Source organism: Phoca vitulina, unplaced genomic scaffold (genome assembly GCF_004348235.1).
Source record: "Phoca vitulina isolate PV1807 unplaced genomic scaffold, GSC_HSeal_1.0 scaffold1, whole genome shotgun sequence".
Lineage (NCBI taxonomy): Eukaryota > Metazoa > Chordata > Mammalia > Carnivora > Phocidae > Phoca > Phoca vitulina.
In genome coordinates, this window is record NW_022589704.1 from 8694725 (window position 1) to 8712200 (window position 17476).

Below are 17476 nucleotides of genomic sequence, written 5' to 3' on the forward strand. Positions count from 1 at the left end.
CTCGCTGGCTGGGAGCGGCCAGGAATCCCATTATCAACACAGCCCATGCTCTTAACACTTCCTTAGCTCCTAATAGACACACGAGTGACTGCGGATCTTTCTTACCATCTTGCCACTGACTGTGGCCTCCAGAGAATCCACCAGCTCTGCTGTGACCCCGATGAGATTGTGGTAGTCAGCCTGAATCTTGTTGTACCGCTTCAGGTATGTCATTGACCTTCGCTCGGCTTCTATCAGCTGCTGGTGGAGCTGCTGTGACATTTCTAGGATGACAATACATATTGAAAAACACAGTTTAAGAAAACCCCACAAAATAAAAAATAATCATATTCTTCTCAAGGGAGTATCATGCCTACTTTCAGAATATTTTGCTATCACAATGAACTTGACATTATTCGTGTTTAACACTTTGCTGCTATTTCTCCACATGTTTAATTACCAAGTGCTGTGTAACCACTGATTTTCAATTTCTTGTCTCTGGTAGTTCAACTGAACCATCACTGGTTTTCTTCACACAATCTATTTCCTTGACTGAGCTCCATGCAATTTCTTTTAGTTGTTCTATGTACGAGAAACAAACTCAGTGTTTCTTTCTACAATCAGCTCACAAACTGGATGAACTGAACCTGTGTCTTTTCCTGGTTTTGTCCCGTGATGTTGTCCAGGGGACAGTAAGTATCTACAGGACCGTTCTTCATTTTAAGTAAAGGTTAGGCTACTTGACTAATGCTGAGAAAGCTAGAATCCAGAATTAGGTAAGGTTCCAGGTGCTCACTCTGACAGCTTGATAAAGCACAAACCACCCCACTGGGCCTTAGAGCAGGCAGCCTTGGAAGATGTTAGGGCTCTCTTCTTGGACTCCCCACCAGGGGCAGCACTTGATGGCCAAGCCACCCAGGACACAGCTGGAATAGCAAATCTTCATCCATGTCAACACTCCTTCTCCTATCCTAATTTCCCCCCTCCCAGAAGGCTAAGTTTGGATCGAAGGAAATGATGCTGCCCCCAGACCCAAGTTAACTCCCTCCTGTCCCAATCCAGGTACTGTGTAATACTTAAAGTCATTGTTTTAGAACACATTTCATCTATACAGAGAGAGATTTTAAAATCATAAAGACCTGGGCTCAAGCCCCTACTCTACCACATTCTTGCTGGATACCTTGGGCAAGATACTTAACTTCTCTGATACTCATTTCTTTCTTTCTATATTTTTTTTTTAGAGAGAGAGAGGATGCATGCAAGGGGGAGGCGGGGCAGAGGGAGAGAGAGAATCCTAAGAAGGCTCCATGCCCAACAGAGCCCAACAGGGGGCTCGATCTCACGACCCTGAGACCATGACCTGAGCTGAAATCAAGAGTCAGACACTTAACCAACTGAGCCACCCAGGCGTCCCTGATTCTCATGCCTTATGAAATGGGGATGATAATGACCTTGCAGAGTTACTGTGGGATTGTACAGCACAGGGAATACAGTCAATGATATTGTAATAACACTTATCCAGGTGAGCACTGAGTACTGCACACCTGAAACTAATATAACACTGTATGTCAACCACACTTTAATTTAAAAAAAGCACACATACAAAACCGAGTCATTGTGAGGATTCAATGAACAGATACATCCAAGTGCCTAGCTCACTGCTGGCCCACGGGAGGAAGTCAGTAAGTGGCAGCAATTACTACTGTTTCCTCTATGGGAAGGGCCAAAGATTTTCTAAATGTATTTCTATGCAAGAGGATAACCTGAAAAACCCAGAGGTTACACTGTAAAACAGTAAGATGCAAAGTTTGAAATATGTTAGAAGCATCCAGAAATAAAGATGATCAAGCCTCACTTCCAGAGACTCTGATTTTGTGGCTGCGGGCTGGGGGCTGAGAAACTGTAGGGTCAACAAAGTCCCCAGATGGCTCTGACACACACCACAAGTTTGAGAACGGCTGTCCTAACTTATCTATTCCTCTTGGTGTTCTTTTTTTTAAAGATTTTATTTATCTATTTGACAGAGAGAGACACAGCGAGAGAAGGAACACAAGCAGGGGGAGTGGGAGAGGGAGAAGCAGGCTTCCCGCCGAGCAGGGAGCCCGATGTGGGGCTCGATCCCAGGACCCTGGGATCATGACCTGAGCCGAAGGCAGACGCTTAACGACTGAGCCCCCCAGACGCCCCTCCTCTTGGTGTTCTAAAGAGCCATGAAGATCATGCACAAACTGTATTTCAAAAACTTTGTTTCGTGATCATGTGTAGAAGTAAAATATTTTAACTATTAAAACCCAAAACATCACATAATAATGAACTAACATTATTATTATTGCTTAGCATCCTTCAAATCTCAGTATTGAAAGATAACTTTAAAAACTCCTCTGGCATAAACTTACATCCAGGGGCACCTGGGTGGCCCCATCGTTAAGCGTCTGCCTTTGGCTCAGGTCATGATCCCAGGGTCCTGGGACCGAGCCCCGCATCAGGCTCCCTGCTCAGCAGGAAGCCTGCTTCTCCCTCTCCCACTCCCCCTGCTTGTGTTCCTGCTCTATCTCTCTCTCTGTCGAATAAATAAATAAAATCTTTTAAAAATAAATAAATAAAAAAAATAAACTTACATCCTGTATTGAATTTTTGGAGAACATCTCTGGAAATCATTTATCGAGTTTTTACTTAAATACTATTAGGGAGAAGGAGTCACTACCATCTTCCTATGCTCAATTACAGTATAAACTAGAACTTCCGATGATGAAAATTCTACAGGATGGTTTATAATTCCATTTCGTGGTAATGACTATTAGACAGCATCTGTGAGAATTTTCTCAACGTGTACCAAGTGGCAAATGATGAATGAAGAACCCAAACCCATTAACTGGGGCAAATGACCTCACAAATCATCAATATAGAAGCCACCGAAGTTGTCCCTCTTGAAAGGGGACTGCACAAAGGAACATTCCCCCTCGGAAACTCACTGCGCAATTAGCTAAACGTAAGGGACCCAGAAATATTTGTGACCAGTTCAAACACACCGTTCAGCAGCCTGCTGTAGAGAGACAGATACCACCTTGCGGACACCTTAACTGCCTACAAACAGGACCTGACCGTTACTGGAAGCTACTGGGGTCGCAGCTCCAAGATCTCAACTTTATTTCTGAGCATTAAAAAGAACTCTGACTCTTTTTTCCTTCTCAAAAATTTTATGAGACGAGGACGACCGAGCCAAGATCCCTAGCTGTGCAAGAGCTCAACTTTTAGCGGAGAGGTCTCATTTCAAATTCCATGTTATATTAATGAAACTGTCTTAGTCATGCCAGTGATATTTATTGAGACTCTTCATATTTCAAAACTACTGACAGAATTTGTACCAAAATCCAAAGAACTACATCCCAAGTTTTAAACAAAGAGATATATACAACTAAAAGAATGTGGGTTAAGGTCACAGAAAGTTTCTCGATCATTCCAGCATGCATTGAAACAGTAACAAAAGTGATGGAGATCTCCCCTGTGGCCAAGCCTCAAGCTTTCTCTTAACATTTCCACTTTAAGTACATTGCTTTTTTTTTTTTTTAAGAGTAGATGAGATTTAATTTTAGTGATCCCTTTGTTGCTCAAAACAAAATGGTACATTTTAAAATATGGAACTATTTTTCCAACATCTAAAAATCTAAAATCAATCACTCTAACTTTACAATACAATATACTCTTTCTTCTTTGTATTCAGATATAAATTGGGTCTTTGCTGTTTTGCTAATCCACAAGTACTGGATGGAGAAACTTATGATGTATAACTATGAATACTGGTCATCATTTTTAAAATACCATTTAGGGCTCTACACTCTAGAAAAATGGTCACTTGCTCATTTTCTGAAGGAGTCAAATCAATTAATGGCAAAAATGCCAAAAGATATGATTTCTCTACCTTTTTTAGATGGCCAGGTAAAATAATAACACAATATGCTCTATTTCCTACCTGAATTTTTCTTCTAAACTCCATTTTAAAATATAATTCCTTTTCAGAGAATTTTCCACTCCAAGCACTTTTTTTTTTTTTTTTTTTTAAGATTTTATTTATTTGACAGAGAGAGAGAGCACAAGCAGGGGGAGCGGCAGTCAGAGGGAGAGGGAGAAGCAGGCTCCCCGAGGAGCAGGGAGCCCGATGCGGGGCTCGATCCCAGGACCCTGGGATCATGACCTGAGCCGAAGGCAGATACTTAGCTAACTGAGCCACCCAGGGTGCCCCTCCAAGCACTTTTCTTGCCTCCTTCAAAAGCTTATGGAAATCTTAGCTGATCCATGAAACCTTCCTATCAAGACACACAGAATAATGACTCGCCCAACCATTCAATGTAAAAAACAACACCTAAGTCTAGAATTAAATTAAATTGGGGGCATGTCTGGGCTTTGAGATCACTGCAGCCATAAGTGTGGGAGGAGGGGACGAAGTGCAGACAACCGGCTGTCACGACACTGGCCCAGGCCCCTGGTACCAGCGCTCTGCAGCGCTAATCTCTGGTATCCATGGCAACGCTGCACGCGGCGCTTATTCTGCCACAGCCACACGCTGGGCCTGCCAGTCTCAATTCCACAGACATTCTGCTTGGCTTCCTCAGAAAACTCAATTAAAACTGAACCTAAAAAAGGCTCAAACACCCTGGTCTCCTTGCTGAAATCCAAAGGAAAGATCTATAGAAAAACACAGGCTCTTCCCCTCCCAGCTTTTGCACTCCCTCTCCCAGATTTATTTTATCTGTAAAATTGGGCTACTTCTCAGAGACATGACTGGTTCCTGGCAGAAAGCTATCCTCCAAAGCTGCAGGGTATGTTGGGGTGACAGGGGCTGGCTGAGACTCAGGAATCGGGGAGGTTTCCCACCACTTTCCCTCCACCAGTACCTAGGAGTTCAAAGACCGAATCTGAACAGAGGCCAAGCAGATTCAGTCAAGAACTAAGGCTATCTTCTGAAACTCTAAGGATGCAGGTGAGGTAGTGGTTTTAAAATGACTGCCCCGTCTTTGACACTCCTTCCTATCAAGAGGTGGAAGGTCATTCTCCTTTCTTTGAATGTAGATTGGCCTTAGGAATTGCTTCTAATGAGAATGTAACAGAAGTGACACTGAGTTACTTGAGAGGCTGGTTTAGAAAAGGTGATGCAGCTTCCACTGGCTCTGTCTGGGGACATTCGCCCTTGGAACCCAGCCACCACGCCGCGAGGAAGCCTAGGCCACGTAGGAGTTCCACTCAAGGGCCTCAGCACAGGCCCCCAGACTTGCGCAGGTGGGTGAGGAAGCCTTGAAGATGGCTCCACCAGGCTCCATCGGCATCCAGGAGACACTGAGGGAGAACTGCCTGAGCACACGATTCCCAGCCATGCAAGATGGTGATAATAATATAAATGGACATTGTTGTTTTATGCCACTAAGCCCGAGATGGTGCACTAGGCTGGAACAGAAACAGAAATAGTGGGGCAAAGGTGCATTTCCAGGAGTTGCAGGGCAGGACCCAAATGCCCAGCGCAATTTATGAATTCCCACTGTTCTGGGGGCACCTGGATGGTTAAGCAACGACTCTTGGTTTTCGTTCAGGTCATGATCTCGGGGTCCTGGGATTGAGCCCCACACTGGGCCCCGTGCTCAGCACAAGGGTCTGCTTGAGGACTGGAAAGGGTATATGATGTGTTTCATGCCTTCGGTAAGTTCTGGTGGCATAATCCTCAGTCCCACTCCCTCTGCCCACCCCCCCTCACACGCTCTGTCTCTCTCTAAAAATGGATAAGGAAATTGTTAAAAAAAAAAAAAAGAATTCCCACTGTTTCAAACATGAGAAAACTGGCACAGGACCCACCCCAGCCAAGGCCCGGGAACTGTACTAACTCTTCAGGGAGCAGGCCCGAGGAGCTGAAGAAATCTGCTCAGGCTCATCCTCGGGCTTAACTACACTGCGGGCGGAGCAGTCTCCGGAGCGCCAAGGTGACCTGGGGAGCATTCCATGTTGACCCCATACGGCCACATCTGTGGTCAGGCAAGGACCGATGCTCCCCCGTGAAGGATCAGTGGGGCCTGTCCCTCTGAGCTCCGGGTGGTGGCGGGGCCGGTGGGGCTGGCGGGGCTGGCAGAGCCACGCACACACGCAGAGCCGCTGGGCTGGGGAGAGGCAAGCCTACACAAGGCCGAAACAGGCATCCAGACTTCCCGCCACCTCCCTCCTGGGGTGTCAAATCTAAAGCTCGTCTGTCAACTCCCTGGAAAGCAAAGAGCTAAATAATTTACTAACACTTCCTTTCTTTATAAAACTTTAACTTTCTAAAAAAAACCAAAAACCAAAAAACAACCACACACACACACACACACACACACACACACACACACACACACACAAACCCATGGAGAAACAATGGCAGGAAGTTTTGAGATCAGCTCTAACACTACCCTGCGGCGGGAGGGGCAGACGTGCGATTCCACGTGGTAAAACTCCACCTGCTGGGGACTGAGGATTAGGCCACCAGAACTCACCGCAGGCCTGAGCACTTCACACAGCCTTTCCAACATTTCAGCGGTTTCCTAATGTAGCATCAAGGCCGAAACTCAGGCAAAGAACCACAATTGTGGCCACTGACTTTGTTTTGTTGTTGTTGTTCTTTTTTTTTTTTTTTAAACAAACCCTTGTGTCGAGGGCTGACTGGCCACTGACTTCATATTAACTAAAGTTTTTCTCACCTTACCGAAAAATGAACAGTTCTGGTTAAAAAAAAAAAAAAAAAAAAAAGGCTAATAATGGAAAACCATCATTTTATGCTAAAAACTTAATGTTGGAATTCCTACTCTGAATGCAAAAAATGGAAATGCTTCTAAGATGGGTGCTCCATACTGCTACAGAAATAAGACCCCCCTAGACTAGTTCAAGATAGAAGTGACAGATACTAAAATGATTCTTCCTCCCACCTCCTCCTGCCCCCCGTGCTGCACCGTGTCTTCTGGCTGTGCCCTTCGGGACAGGGCCTGGACTCCCTTCATCTCTCCACATGTGGGCTACCTGAAGTGCCAGCCCTACTGCACAGGGGGCCTCCAGGAACCACAGATAAACTTGATTGCAGAGCACTTCATAAATATTTAGACTCTGTTTTATTTAAAAAAAAATATTTAGACTTTTAAAGCCGTGTTCCCCAAGTGCACGAATTTTCTCCATCTCTGCTCCTATCTCACTACTCAAAAGTGAGTCAAACTTTTGAGTTGGCAAAACCGTTCTTTAAAAAATGTTAATCCAGGGGCGCCTGGGTGGCTCAGTCGGTTAAATGACTGACTCTTGGTTTCAGCCCAGGTCGTGATCTTAGCGTCATGAGATCGAGCCCCACATTAGGCTCCATGCTTAGCTTGGAATCTGCTTGGGACTCTCTCTCCCTCTCCTTCTGCCCCTCCCCTCTGCTCGCTTGCGCTCTCTCTCTCTCTCTCCCCGCCTCTAAAATAAATAAATAAATCTTGAAAAAAATAAAAATTAAAAAATGTTAATCTAGATGATTTACCTTTATGACTTTGTCCGTTCTCCTTCTGGGATGAGAAAGAAGTTGAGGAAAACAGGCACTGAGGATAAAGTCCTCAGGGTCTCTCACATTGTGCAGCCAATCTGAGAAAGCCTTAGCAAGATACAAGAGGGAATTCTCAGGACGGTAAAGTCTGCTTCTTCATGTAGCTATAAGGAGCTGAGACAGTTACTGACTTCTCAGTACTTGGATGGCTCACTCTCAAGTGAACCCTCTTCTCTCCAGCTCAATTCCTGCTGCATGCGTGCAAGTCTTATGCTGTTTCAACAGCCCCCCAAGCGGCCTCCTTGTCCCCTTCCAAAGACCTTCCCCACTGCTACCGAACATTCTCCTAAAAATGCAAACTGAACTCATACCCTTCAACTCTGTCACTTCAATTTTAAAGCTCTACCCTAAGGAGACTGAGATGGGGATTACAACAGCAAAGCACAGTAGATAAGATCACAGACTCTGGAGCCAGACTGCCTGAGTTTAAATCTCAGCCCCCACATATCAGGCCACATGACTGAAGGCAAAGCACTTAACTTGTTTGGTTTGGGTTTTCTTAAAATTTTTTTGGTAACAGCTTTACTGAGATATAATTCACATATAACTCACTCATTTTAAGTATATATTTCATTGGTTTTCAGTATGTTCATAGAGTTGTGCAACCATCACTACAATCAGTTCTAGAACATTCTTATCACTCCCCAAAAGACCTCTGTACCCATTAGGAGTCATCCCCATTTTCCCTACCCTCCCTGGCCCTAGGCAACCACGAATCTACTGTCTCTATTGATTTGCTTCTTCTGGACCTTTCATACAAACAGAATCATATAAAAGGCAGCCTGTCATGTCTGGCTTCTTTCACTCAGCATGATGTTTTCAAAGTTCATCCACACTGTAGCATGTGTCAGGACTTCATTCCTTTACATGCCTGAGTAATATTCCATTATATGGGTATGCTGCATCTTATCTAGCCACTAATCCCTTGATGGACATTTGAGTTGTTTTCACTTTTTGGCTGTATTGAGTAACACTGTTGTGAACATTCATGTACAAGTTGTCATGTGGACATATGTTTTCAGTTCCCTTGGGTATATAGCTAGGAGAGGAACTGCTGGGTCACATGGTAACTCTATGTTTAAACTTTTGAGGAAACAACCTATTTTTGAAGAGTATTTAATGATATGGGGAAATGCTCTCTTCATTTGGTAAAAATATTTAAAAATACACACATGTACAGATATCTATGTTTATTTAAACATTACATACTTTTGGGTGTATGTATGTATACAAATGCATTTCTATGCTTTCCAAATTCTCTATGAGGAATATGATCAATTTTATAATCAGGAATAAAAAGGAGTGATTTTTTTTTTTTAATGTAAATATGAACATGGTATTCTCCTACTTAAATGCTCCAAAGGCTCCTCTTGACTTACAAGACCTCACACAAACCTTTGTGCCCTGGCCCTGCCTAGTCTCTGACTTTCTATTCTGTTCCAGCAATACTGAATTCCCAAATATACTGTCTCAGTCCTTTCACATGAGCTGTTCCCTCTACCTGGAATTCTCTTCATGGGCCTTGCCACACTCTGCCATGAATGCTTCATTCACCTGGCGAATACGACCGCAACACTAACAGTTACCCCACCTAGGAGGCAGCCTGAGCCAGCGGGCTGCCCCCGCACCACAGGCGGTGTCCATCTGCTTCAAAAGGATACGTATAACGTTAAAAGCTTTGGCGTGTTGCTGGCTTTAAAAATTAAAGCCAGAAACTTTTCCAACTTCAACTTTAATTCTGGAGTCCAAGAATCCTGAAATAAAAAAAGAAAGATAATAAAAGCCCTAGATCATTAAATGCCAACAGCATTGTCAAATGGTGGCCTTTGGCTTAAATAACGCCATCCAACACAGTTACTGAAATCAAAAGCAAGATGCCTTGCCTGTGGTGTGATGCCGCGAAAAATAGGTTTTTGGACATCTGACCAATTCGTTTATAAAAGATCAGATACCCACAGCAGGAGGAAAGAACGGAGTTCTGTCATAAACAAGGAAAAAAGAACCCTGTACATGATTTGAATATTTCATGTGATTTAAACACAAGCATGACAAATAAGCGTATTAGGTTGAATGCCAACCAGAATTCAGAATCGTTGAAGCATACACGGTGCTGGTGGGCATACACGGCTAGCACTCAGTTCCTGAGAGTTTCCCAAAGAGAAAGGCTCATTTCCTCATCTAGATAAGGAAAAAAAAAAAAAGACAGAAGCTGTTATCTGCCTCAAATAACCCGTCATGTCAAGAATTACGATATACTTTTAGTTTGCTTTGTCCCTTAATAATAAATTACTTATCTCAAATAATGCTCATTAGAAGGAAAAAATAATGACTTAAGTAGTAAAAGAAAAAGTGTGACAAGCAATTATCCTTCTCAGGCAATTTTCCTTACAGTCTTTATATAAAAAAATCTAATCAATTTTCCTTACAGTCTTTATATAAAAAAAAATCTAGTGTTATTCAATACAGCCAAAAAGTGAAAACAACTCAAATGTCCATCAAGGGATTAGTGGCTAAGAAGTTCCAAACCAAGAAGTTCCACAGAAAAGAAGCAAGATCTCTAAAAATTCCTATCAACTTACCTCTTAGGCCCTGCCCCACCCCCGCAGACCCCCGTCCTTCCGCGCTTCCCCTCCCCAGCTCTGTGTCCTTATCCATGCCCCCACCCCACCCGTTCTACCCAGGGCATCATCTGGCTTTTTGAAAAAATACTATCTTATATTTTTAGAAGACTGTGTAATTTCCTGACATGGCATGATAGCTTTAGTTATAATGTGTGTGTTATGGGTTGAATTGTGTCCCCTAAAAAGATATGCAGAAGTCCTAGCCTCCTCAGAATGTGAGGTCATTGGAGCGGGGTTGTTGTAGATGTAATTAGTTAAGATGAGGTCATATTGGAGTAGGGTGGGCCCTTGATGCAACATGACTGGTGTCCTTCTAAGAAGGAAAATTTAGACACAGACACAGAGAGAAGATGGGCCTGTAAAGACGGGGGATTGGAGTTATGCTGCCACTAGCCAAGGGACATCTGAGGCTACCAGAAGCAGAAAGAGGCAAGGAAGGATCCTCCCCTAGAGGCTTCGCAGGGAGCATGGCCCTGCCAACACCTTGATTTCAGACCTCTGGCCTCATGAACTATGAGACCGAAAGTTTCTGTTGTTTAAGGCACCCGGTCTGTGGCCCTTTGTTACAGCAGCTCTGGGAGACTAATACAGCGCGCTACCGCTCAAGGCTTCTGCGCTCAACCATACCATAAAGAATTGCAAGGAAGGACTACCATGTTGGCCAACATTAATGAAGACATCTTAAAAAACAAACAAAACAAAATATTTGGGACATGGAGACTTCCAGTTAAATTGCTCTGTTGCTGATTACTATTTTGTATCACCACCAAGTATATATTTTCAGTTTAACTGTTTACCTTCTGATGCTCTGCTAATGACAAGGCTAAGATTGGGATAAAACCTCTCTGGGCAATGAATCCCCTATTTTTTTCTTGACTGCTCTGATTTTTCTGTGCTCTCAGCTTTGAGAACAAGAACATTTCCAAGTCTGCTAGGCACCTGCCTGCCCAGCTCCCACAGGCATGGGGGAAGCACTGGGCTGGTTCTCCGTACTCCCTGCACGAAGCCACTCCCCCCCTTTACATCACAGTCTCTGCACTTACAGAATGTAGACTTTACACTAGACGAGTGATCATCTGACTTTTTTTTTTTCCAACAGCAAAACCCTTCTGATCATTCAAAGTCTTACCCAGAACCCTAATGTATGAAATGAATAAAAGCAGGGTATTCTTGTGGAGGGGAGGGGAGAACTCCATGCTTGACTCTCTTGGCCTACCCACTGCCTCCTCCCTCCCTCGCAGAGCCCACAAGAATTCCTTCCATTTCTTTCCATTTTCACTAACTAAGCTTGACTTGGTCCCTGGCACCTAAGTGCCCAAAAGTTTTTCTGGAAGTAATCAACTAGAGGAATACCTAAATATTTCTGCAAGGAGATGCTCACTGACAAACAATTTGCTGAAAAGAGCTCATTACAATCTCTACAAAATAATTTTCTTTCCTGACACCTCAGCAGAAAAGATAACCTGAAAAAGCAATGAAAACAACTAAAGAAGCTGCATAAGTTAACCATATTTTAAAATCCATCCCCAAGTGGCAAGAAAGGAAAAGCAGAGGCTAAAAGTGACAGTTTTCACTCTAAGGATAACTCAGAGTCTAGAAGACCTTACACCTCAGTTCTAAGAGCGGTCATGGTACAGAAGACGAAGACAATAGGATCCACTCATAGTAAACAATCTAATAGGAGACCCTAGCATAAAACTGGGATCCCAGGGCACCTGGGTGGCTCAGTTGGTTAGGCGTCTGCCTTCAGCTCAGGTCATGATCCCAGGGTCCTAGGATCGAGTCTTGCATCAGGCTCCCTGCTTAGTGGGGAGCCTGCTTCTCCCTCTGTCCCTCCCCCCTTTCGTGCACTCTCTCTCTCTCTCAAAAATAAATAAAATCTTTCGAAAAAAACCCTGGGATCCCAAAGGACTATACCATCAGGAAAAAGTCAAGGACAAACCAATCCACTGTCTAGAAGGCGACAACAAGGAAATCTACCTGTCTTGACCTTGACATTAGGTAGAAGGGAGGAAAAACCTCATTTGAAACTTCATAACCCAAACTAGTCTCATTAAAGATTGCAGCCTAAACTGAAATTATCTATGTGGTTCCCAAAGCCTTGAGCAAAGAAATTTAATTTAAAATGATCCTGGGTTGGTAATGCCCTAGATGACTGAGAGATGCAAATGCAGATCTCTGAAAGAACCAAACTCCACTCAGGCCTCAAAAAACTCCCACAAGTCCCAAGTAGAATAAACTCATTGTCAAAACTCAAAATAACTAATTTTTTTTTTTTCAAAAAAAGATAGAAGGTGCCCTGAATGAACCAGCAGAAATTAAACACAGCAGGATCAAATCTATAAAGGCTCCTGATGTTAAAATTAACAAAGAATATAACACAAATTATAATATGGTAAAGAAATAAAAAGAAAGGGTTGAAAATATGAGCAAAGAACAAGAGACTATAAAAAATGACCCAGTAAATTTGAATTAAAAAACAAAAAGAACTTCTATTAACAAAAGTTAGTAAGTGAAATTACAAATTCAATTAAGAATTAAAGAACAGATTAGACTGAAGACAGGTGTGAATAAATCACCCAGAATACAGTCCTGACAGAGATCACGAGATGGAAAATAAAGACGTTAAGACACATGGAGGGCTCAACACTGTGAACATCCTTGACTCTACTGAACTGTACACTTCACAATGGTTGAGATGGTAAATTTTATGTGTATTTTGTCACAAATTTTTTAAATGAAAAAAAAAGACAGGATAGAAGAAGCAAGTCTAATGCAGATTTAATCAGATACATAGATTAAATGTAGATTTAATCAGACATCCAGAAAAAGATAATAAAGAGGAGAGGCAATATATGACGAGGAAACAGAATTTTCCAGAGTCGTTCAAAGACACAAAACGTCACATCCAGGAAGCCCAACAAATCCCAAGTAAAAATAGAAATCTACCCCTAGACATGCCATAGTAAAATTACACAACCTCAAAGGTCAGAGAAATAAGACAGAACACCTACACAGGAAGAGCAATTAGACTGTTGGCCAACCTCCAATAGCAACAACGGGAGCGGGGTGATAACAACACCTTGTTATCAAGGGTGCGCCCGGGTGGCTCAGTGGGTTGAGCCCGACTCTTGGTTTCGGCTCAGGTCATGATCTCGGGGTTGTGAGATCCAGCCCACATTGGGCTCTGAGTTCAGCATGGAGTTTGAGATTCTCTCTCTTTCCATCTCCCACTGCCCCTCCCTGCCCCACACGCATGCGCTCTCTCTCTCTCAAAATAAATAAATCTTAAAAAAAAAAAAAGAAAGAAAGAAAATAGCTGTAAGCCTACCATTCTGGACCCTGACTAAAAAAGCAACAGAGACATTTCAGACAAGCGAGAACGGAAAGAAGAGACTGTCACCTAAAGGAGACTCTAAAGGGATGTATGTGAGGCAGAGAAGATGATTACAGACGGAAGGTCCTTAACGCAAGACGGAAGAGCGAGCACATCTATGGGTGAACAGAAGGGTAAATCCATACACACACAGACGGCATCAAATAATAAGATTCCGTAACGTGTGGGGTTCAAGTATGTAACTGAAATACTCGACAGTAACAGTAAGTGAGCTGGGAAGGAGGGGATGAAGGAGGTGAATGCATTCTAAGGTCCTTGTAATGGTCAGGAAGACGAGGAAGATAAGAGCTTTAGGTTCCGTTATGCATACATACTCAGGTATCTATGACGGCCACTGAAAGAACATGTGTAGAGAGGAGCAAAAGGAAAAAAAAAAAAAGGAAACACATGACTCCGCATGAATACTGAACCCTGCAGACTCGGGACGCCGAGCCAGAGCGGGCCAGCCGCCTGCCGAAGCCCGGGCTGGACCTCAGCTGCGGCCGCAGTGCTGCGCCATCATCTTCATAAACAGAAGTCTTCGCGGTGAGAAAATCCACTCTTTCAAGTTTCACCGCCTTCCTTAACCGTTATGTGTTTTCAACCTTCTCGGAGAGGAAGGGGGCAAAACTAAATGTGGATGGACAAAGAAAACCAAGCACAGAATTCAACGTAGGCTACTCTATGACAAGCCTGCTTTCATGAAGTCATTCAACTCTGTGGCCTTCAGTTTAGGGGCTACTATTCGGGAATGCTGACAGGTGTCTGACTAAAGCATAACGGAACAGGAGACGGAGACATACTGGGTCTGGAGAGAGAAGTGCATCTGTTGTCCAGTGGCGCATGAGCTCTCTCCAAAGAGATGCTTGGAAACAGTGTGAGATCTTTCTTTAGAAAAAGCAACTGCATCAGTCTCTTAAATGTGTTTTCATAAACCTCTCAGGGGACATCTTAATTTTATTAAGTCAACAAGAATTACTACAATGGATAAACACTGATAATAAATAGTATGCTGAAATGTCAACTACGGTGAAATAAAACAATTAAAAGAGCTCCAGGAAAGTAGTCTGAAAGAAGTAATAGTACACAACCAGGTCCTCAGACATGCGCCAAGTAAGTGAGACTCTGAATAGAAATTAAAACACATATAGCAGGGCACCTGGGTGGCTCAGTTGGTTGAGCAACTGCCTTCGGCTCAGGTCATGATCCTGGAGTGCCAGGATCTAGTCCCGCATCGGGCTCCCTACTGAGCGGGGAGTCTGCTTCTCCCTCTGACCCTCCCCCCTCTCATGTTCTCTATCTCATTCTCTCTCAAATAAATAAAATCTTAAAAAAATAATAATAATAAATAAATAAAACACATATGGCCAGCAATTATGTAAAATAACCTAGTTCTTTTCAGGCCACCAATTTTCGATGTAATTGAATAAAAATTATCCTTTCGATATTGAAAAAGTATGCATGGAATGCTTTAAGAAGTACACTTAAAAATAGTTATATTAGTCCTAGTTAACAAGTCTTTTTTTTTTTTAATATTTTATTTATTTATTTGACAGAGAGAGTCACAGCTAGAGGGGGAACACAAGCAGGGGGAGTGGGAGAGGGAAAAGCAGGCTTCCCGCGGAGCAGGGAGCCTGATGCGGGGCTCGATCCCAGGACCCTGGGATCATGACCTGAGCCAAAGGCAGACGCTTAACGACTGAGCCACCCAGGCACCCCTAACAAGTCTTAATACAACCGAAAAGTGAAACTTTATGGCACAAGAAAAGTTTGTCAAAGAAAATTATCTGAGAACAGAAGCGAATTTTCAGGTTTTTTACGGCATCATTCAGAAACCACTACCGTCGACAAGGTGAAACCGCAATGCCGCCCCGGATCCGACTGGTCACTCACCTGGAAGAGCTCTTTAAACGAGGGGTGGACCATGGGGTTGGGAACAAAAGGCAGAGCATAGAAAGGGAGAAACTCCGTGGTCTGGCTCAGCGCTGCCCCTTTGGTCTCCAGGTAGGTTTTGAAATAAGAAATCCTCTCATCCAGGTCCTCTTTGTCCTGCAAAGAAGGAAAGATGTTCGCTTGGGGTCTCCTGCTGGACGCCCGGTCCCCCCCCCGTCCATCCCACTCTTTCTCCGCAGCTCCTCTAGTTCCAGCCACGGTGCTGGCATCCTCCCCCGCCCCCCACCCCCCTACCTAGCAAGCACAGGGTCTCTGGTCATTCAAACACCACCCCTCATGTCCCCCTTGACGGAACTTTGTCAGGAATTTCAGAGAACTAGATATATAGTTCGATCTGCTGCCCTTTTACTTTATAATTATGTTCTCATATCCTTAAAATTCTTCATAAACATCATTTATACCGGCAGGACAAAACCTCACCTCATGGGTCTATCACAGTTTACTTAACCAATTCCCCTATTATTAGACGTGTGCACTGTCTCCACTTGTCACAGATCATAAACCTGCGTCTCCAGGATTCCCTCAGGAGAGGTGCAGAAGCTGCCATCGCATCCCTCCTTTCCTCTGCAAAGCTCACTAAGGACTGATCTTGCGGGCCGCACTGGCTCCACGCGTGATCCGAGGCAACCCCGTCCCTCTCAGGATTTGATTTCCTCCTGCGCCTCAGCGAGGTCGGAGCACTTGAGCCGCTCAGCCCGGAATCGAGTGCTCTCCTTCCCTGACCACCTGGCCGCACCAGAGCCGTGCACCCTGTGTATGTGTGCTCTTCTAAGCAACACATCTCACTCCGTCTACACCGGGAAGCCCTCTTCTGGCCACTGGGCTTAAAAAAGTGTATGGTGTTTATTGATTTTTTTAATCTTACATCAAAATAAAAAAGTTAGAAAACAGAAATAAATATAAGGAAAATGAAAATCTCCCATGGTCTCATCCCCCATGCACACTGTCTTGAGGAACAGGAATGGCTACCGTGACTTACTGTAAAGCTGCTCCGTCCACCACTGACCCCTCCCCTGGCCCCCCTGACATTTTAGTAAGTGAACACAGGTGCTTGGGGGCAGTAGCTAATGCAAGGAGAAGCCACTAAAGAAAGGCATGTAGTCAAATATCAACATGGCCCTGCTCCCTTCTGTCATTTGCTCTGTACTGGGAGGCTTGGCGGCCACAGTAGCGGGCGCTCTCAGCTGTGCCCTCAGCACCACTGCAGAAGGACTGCAGAGGCTACACTCAGCTGACCGCTCAGACAGACCTTCACAAACAGGCATCTTTCCACGGCTTAAGCTCAAACTTCTCTTCTATTAGACAGTCTAATATGTGGTCTCAATAGGTGTCCTCTTAGACATACGTGTATTCATGTTAAGTTGCCAAATAAGGAAACTTTATTTTGCTGAGTTTTCAGAAATTTGAGGCATTGAGGAAAACCATGTAGCTTTCCATACAGAAATTATTAACTCTCTGTATAAACTAGAAAATAAACTACTGGGAATGAGACAGAAAATCATGCACAGGACATGGGACGCCTACTCCTTGGAAGCAATATGATAAAATGGCCACAAAACTAAATTAATGCTCATTTACAAAACAAAAAGCTAACATTTCCCCTTGAACACACCACTCGGACCCACCCAAATCACAAAGGGAACCTACAGGTCTCCCTAAGGAGTGTTTCAAAAGATAGATGGCAAAATGGATGTGAAGATAGAATTCCAACTTCTGGGCAAGGGAGTCACGATCTCGGATGGAACTGGGAACGTGCTCCTCCCACAAATCGAAGAACACCTTCTGGTCGCCATTGTCAAATGCAGCAACGAGGTCCTTCTGTGGAGAAGACATCAGACTGAACCCCAGTCATAAGGGAGGCCCATTCTCCCAACACCCCAACTGCTTACAAGCTACCCAATACCCTGCATACCCCATACACTCTGTGGTTCCAGTGTGAGAACGCAGTCTCCTTCCCGAGATAAGGGA

At 43.9% G+C, this 17476-nt stretch overlaps 1 protein-coding gene across 5 annotated transcripts in view; it reads right to left on the reverse strand.

Moving 5' to 3' along the window:
- ARMC9 (armadillo repeat containing 9) overlaps positions 1–17476 on the reverse strand; it is a 149009-nt gene that overhangs the window by 117265 nt on the left and 14268 nt on the right. For all 5 annotated transcript variants that reach the window (XM_032400103.1, XM_032400093.1, XM_032400075.1 and 2 more), the window contains exons 4-8: positions 17156–17326; positions 15449–15604; positions 9220–9312; positions 7496–7520; positions 106–263 (exon numbers count right to left, since the gene is read on the reverse strand). In XM_032400103.1, the coding sequence (XP_032255994.1) occupies positions 106–263; positions 7496–7520; positions 9220–9312; positions 15449–15604; positions 17156–17326 (603 nt within the window). The remainder of the gene's footprint in view (positions 1–105; positions 264–7495; positions 7521–9219; positions 9313–15448; positions 15605–17155; positions 17327–17476) is intronic.